At 48.3% G+C, this 4,676-nt stretch overlaps 1 protein-coding gene across 1 annotated transcript; it reads right to left on the bottom strand.

Annotated features, from left to right (window-relative positions):
• Positions 1 to 269: 269 nt before the first annotated feature.
• Positions 270 to 4,143, bottom strand: LOC127781133 (uncharacterized). Its single transcript, XM_052308041.1, has 3 exons — positions 3,402 to 4,143; positions 2,441 to 2,516; positions 270 to 774 (listed from the first exon to the last, which is right to left on the bottom strand). Exons 1-3 carry the CDS (start codon positions 3,819 to 3,821, stop codon positions 653 to 655), a joined length of 618 nt encoding a protein of 205 aa, XP_052164001.1. The 5' UTR covers positions 3,822 to 4,143; the 3' UTR covers positions 270 to 652.
• Between the last annotated feature and the right edge of the window lie 533 nt (positions 4,144 to 4,676).

The raw sequence follows: 4,676 nt of genomic DNA, 5'->3' as shown, positions 1-4,676 counted from the left end.
GCTGTGGCTAGCTAGCTTGGCCCCAAGGAGTGTATAGCTAGAGTGTAGCTAGAAACAGATGCAGTCAAAAGGAACGGGGCCAAACGGAAGCAGCCAAGCTGAGCTCGGTCATGGCGACACCTCGGCGAGGAATATATCTCACACCATGCCACCATGCATGCTATCAGCTCTAGCTCCAAGTCCAACCCAACAGACAACTGATCGATCGATCGATCGAGAGAGAGAGAGAGAGAGAGAGAAGGAATGTGAGAGAGGAGACCACAGCATCATGCATGTAAGGTAAAAGAAAATAAAAGAAAAGAGAAAAGGATTGAGTAAAGCAAAGCATATGCATGGACACACACACACACGAGTACACGACACAGCACAAGACACCAGCAACGCACAGTTCACCACGCATGCCTGCCTCTGCCCCTGCCTCTCTCTAAGCTTTCACCCATCGATCTATCACAGCATGTACCCCTGCCTCTCTCTCTCTCTCTCTCTCTCTTTCTCTCCTCTAATTAACCTCTCTCTTCTTGCTGTGCCCAGTAGCTACTAGCTAGCTAGAAGAATTTCGCATGCAGAAACGCATACACTTCTTTCTCAGCGAAGCTAGCATCCATGGCGACGCCGGCTTCCGGCGACGGCGACGGCGAGAGGACGATGATGATCAGAGGAAGAGGAGCTCGGCCTTCTTGACCTTGGAGATGCTCTCGAGGACGCCCGCCGGCGACACGTGACCCATCACCGTCACCTTCTTGCTCTCCAGGTCGATGCTGAACGACGTCACACCTGCATTATACACACAAACATTCATTCCTTCCTTCACCCACAGAGTAAAAAAAATCCAAACGAAAGAGAAGAAAAAAAAGTTACTGCTCTACTCTACTACGTACTACTCCTATACTCCAGGTTAGTTTCAGTGTTTCATGTCTATGCGGCCACTCTGCAATCTGTATATGCAGTTTTTGACAGTCACTAGCTACATGCTGCAGTGCATGCATTCTGCAGAAGAAAGCACAGTAACATGCAATACGTACGTACGTCCTGCATCTGTGTGCACTGCAGAGCAGTATAATTTTTACTACATTTTTTTACTCGTATATATATCTATCTATCTATCTATCTATCTTGGTAAGTACAGCACAGGCACGTGAGTCCTCCTACGCACGCAAGTACGTCACCACATTCTGTAGTGATTGATGAGGGGGGGTGAAAATTAATTCTGGGGGGTAGAGAAGGGGCTGGGTGACAAACTGGCATGTGGGCCCCGGAGAAATAGTAACATTTTCCAATGGCTTGATAGTTGATAGAAAGATATAGATGTTCAGTTCGAAGTGCTTGGTCAGAGCTTTTTCAGAAATTCAGAATCACTACATGCAACCAGTGCTAAACTTTTAGCTATCAGAGATATCTAGATTCAATCTAATAATTGTGTAGCTTGTGCTCTGGTTAACTCAATATATGAATGCATGTTACAAGGGTGCTTAATTAAATTAACTGAACATTTTCTTATGCAAGTACTCGTTCTTCAGACGACTAGCTGTATACATACATATACGCACCATACATCCATGTGATCGATCTGTTCAGACTCTACAAGTAGTTAATTTAAAAAGTTGGTTTAATTTCCCTACTTCCAGAATGGCAGTAGTATTACCACTAGTAGAAGTAGTTGAGTGACCTACACTTGATCTCTCTAGCTATTTTAAACAGCACAATTCTATTTTCTGAACTTATAGCCATCACTGTCAGCGTTGACATGGGAGTTTAGCATAATGTGTACTACCTACTGTGTTGACCACTTTTATTCTGGTACAGGAGTACTAATTAAGCCAATGATGTTATGGTCACTAAGAAGAAGTTAATGCAATGGTTGGATATATGATCAGTAGTATATGTCCTACGGCATGTGTGCCCAGTGGAATTAAGGAAGATGCAACAGCAAAGAGAACTATACATGCATGTGATCTTCATAGCTCCAGGACATAGTATACTGTGAGAGCTGCAGTACTGATGGGGTAGACTAGACCATGTCTAAAGGTGTATATGTGTAATCACTAATCAGCAAGGAATTTTGCACAAAAACCCAGTAAACATTCCAGCAATGTCATCTTTTTAACAACTTAATACTAAACTACTCCAGTGGTATTAATTGCCAAGTATCCCCTGATTCCCCTACAATTCAAAATATGTACTCCAATTCTAGGACTTAGCACTATGACCAAAAGCAGAGGGTATACAAGGTTGAAAATGGATAAGGATCTGAATATAAATTGATGGTGTTTTTCATACTTAAAATGGAAGAAGACACAGCATGGCTAAACCAAAACAGAAAAGAAGCTAATACACATATGCATGGTGACAAAAATTTCACATTGCAATGATAACCTCTTCTCTGATTGGTAGATTGGTAAATAGCAGCACTAGTAGTGGAAGTACAAGCATGAAAACATACCTTCCATCTTGGAGATATGCTTCCTCACTTTCCCTGCACACCCCTGGCAGTGAATAGCCACCTTCATGACCACCACCTGCAAATACATACATAATGCACGCTGTCAACCGCCAAGCAAAGCCCAATATCAAATCAAGAAGATTCCCAGCAAGAACAGTGTGAGAGTGCGTGAGTGAGTAGCTGTGAGAGCAACCAAAGAAACAGCATCATCGATCTCACTCCAAGTAAACTCTGACTTACACAGTTACACAGTGATTCTATCCCTGCATATATATATAATTTTTTTTACACAGTGGTTTTTATCCTTCTTTTTCAATACGAGAACAGAAGCAATGGCAGTAACAGACTAACAGTCGTAACTCGTAACAGCAACAGCAACAATGGAGTAGAGAGAAACAGAGAGAGATGGCGATGCATCAGTGGCTAGTCTGAATCTGCAAAGGAGGCACAAAGTCTCCATTATCTCTTCTGCAGATTTCAGAAGGCACTGGCGCCATGGGCGTATTGGTGGTGGTGGCTGCTGCCTGCTGCTTCTGCAGAAGAAGAAGAGCGCACCTTGTGGCCGCTGCTCCACTGTTCTCCCAGCGGCATAGTCCTTTCTGTTTCTTTATTTGGGCGTAAATGGTGTTACTGTAACGCTCGCGGCACCTTCAGTTTTCACTTCACCGTAAACGAGGCAAGCAGAGAGTTATTATCATTACTTCCTAGAGTTACTACGGCTCAACGTTCTTCAAATCCTAAAATTTTTAATGGTCAAAGACCTCAAAATTCTCTTGAAAAGATGTACTATAAGAATTTCAAATGGTTGTTTTCTTTTTAAAAGGAGGAAAGGTGAATTGAGCGTAGTTAGTACTTGCAAGGATTCATTGCAGGTGCAAAATGGTGGTAAGATCAGTGGTAGTAAGTGGTAAGAATTTTGTGTGCAGAACAGAGAGGAGAGCAACGAGCAGAGTAGACGTACCTGGAGGACTTGGTCGCCGGGCGACGCGGCGGCGAGGGGCGCGCGCTTGGCGGCGGCGGCGGCTGCGGCCATCTCCCTCGCCGGGGTCTCCTTGGGGCTCTTGGTCACCATGGGGAGCGTCACCGCGACGCCGGCCCCGCGGCGAGGGCGCCGGTGCTGCTTCGGCGGCTGCGGCGGCGGCGGCGGAGGAGGAGGAGGAGTAGGCGCCTGCCTCGGCGCCGCGAACCGCCGCGACGGGACCCGCGCGCCGCCGGCGGATGCAGCAGCGCCGAGGCGCGCGTACCTGACGTCGTGCGCGAGGCGCGCGTCCTCGGCGATGGTGCGGTCGGCGCGGCGCGACACGATCATGGAGCGCGCGTCCCCCGGCACGCACACCGCCGTCGCCGCCTGCGACCGGCACAGCATCCCGCCCGCCCTCATCCCCCAAAACGCTGCCACCACCAAGACGTACTGCTTCTACCCCTTCTCCACAGCCTCGTCGCCAAGAGAGAAACAAAGCTAGTAGAATAGCTAGGCAGCAATGGCGATGCAGAGGAGGAGGAGGAGAGGAGGCGATATATAAGAGAGGAAAGCGAGAGAGAGAGAGAGACGAAGCGGTGGAGGAGGAGGAGGACAAAGGAGATGGAATCACGGTGGAATTAATGGAGGGGGTTTAGTAGCATGGTTCTCTCGTCTCGTCTCGACAACACGTACTCGCGCGCGCGCGCGGGCGCTGGTGAGATTGCGTGTGTAGCGTAGTGGTGCCGACGCGAGACAAAGGCTGGAATTATTGCCAATGCCAGCCAGTGTGCTGTGTGCATGCATGCCTTCCCCTGTGACGCCGGTCGGTCTGGTCCTCTGGTGCGCGCGCGGCGATGACACGACGGGGTGGGTCGTCGCGCTCCCGGATCCGGCGGCCTCATCCGTGTCGTTGAAACTTGAAAGGAAAAAAGGGCACTTTTCACGGCGGGCGAGCGAGCGACCGGGGCGTCGGGTCGGGTCGGTTTGTTTTTCTTTGCCGCGAGAGAAATTGAAGGTAGATAGTGCGATGGGACAGGGGAATTCCGCCGGAACACGGGCGGGAGATGCAGTTAAGGGCAAAAGGTTAATAATTGGGTTTTTTTCCCCCTCTTGTTGCTTCACCGGGCCCCTCCCCGATCTTGCTTCTTTGATGTGAAGGAGAATTAACGGTTTTGCTTCGTTATTATGTTTAGAGGTTTTCACGAGGCTTAATGAAGTACAGCGGCATTGTATGGTGGAAATTTGTGATTAGTTCAGAAGATGTTTTTCTTCCAA

Source organism: Oryza glaberrima, chromosome 8, assembly GCF_000147395.1.
Source record: "Oryza glaberrima chromosome 8, OglaRS2, whole genome shotgun sequence".
Lineage (NCBI taxonomy): Eukaryota > Viridiplantae > Streptophyta > Magnoliopsida > Poales > Poaceae > Oryza > Oryza glaberrima.
Note: the sequence above shows the minus strand (reverse complement) of the source record. Positions and strands in the feature narration are given on the sequence as shown.

Bases quoted from the DNA above. Each gene is read 5' to 3' on its own strand.
- LOC127781133 (XM_052308041.1), bottom strand. From the start codon at position 3,821: ATGAGGGCGGGCGGGATGCTGTGCCGGTCGCAGGCGGCGACGGCGGTG. The intron at 2,517-3,401 runs GTACGTCTACTC...ATGTATTTGCAG, and splicing joins CCGGCGACCAAGTCCTCCAG to GTGGTGGTCATGAAGGTGGC. The intron at 775-2,440 runs GTATGTTTTCAT...TGTATAATGCAG, and splicing joins GCATATCTCCAAGATGGAAG to GTGTGACGTCGTTCAGCATC.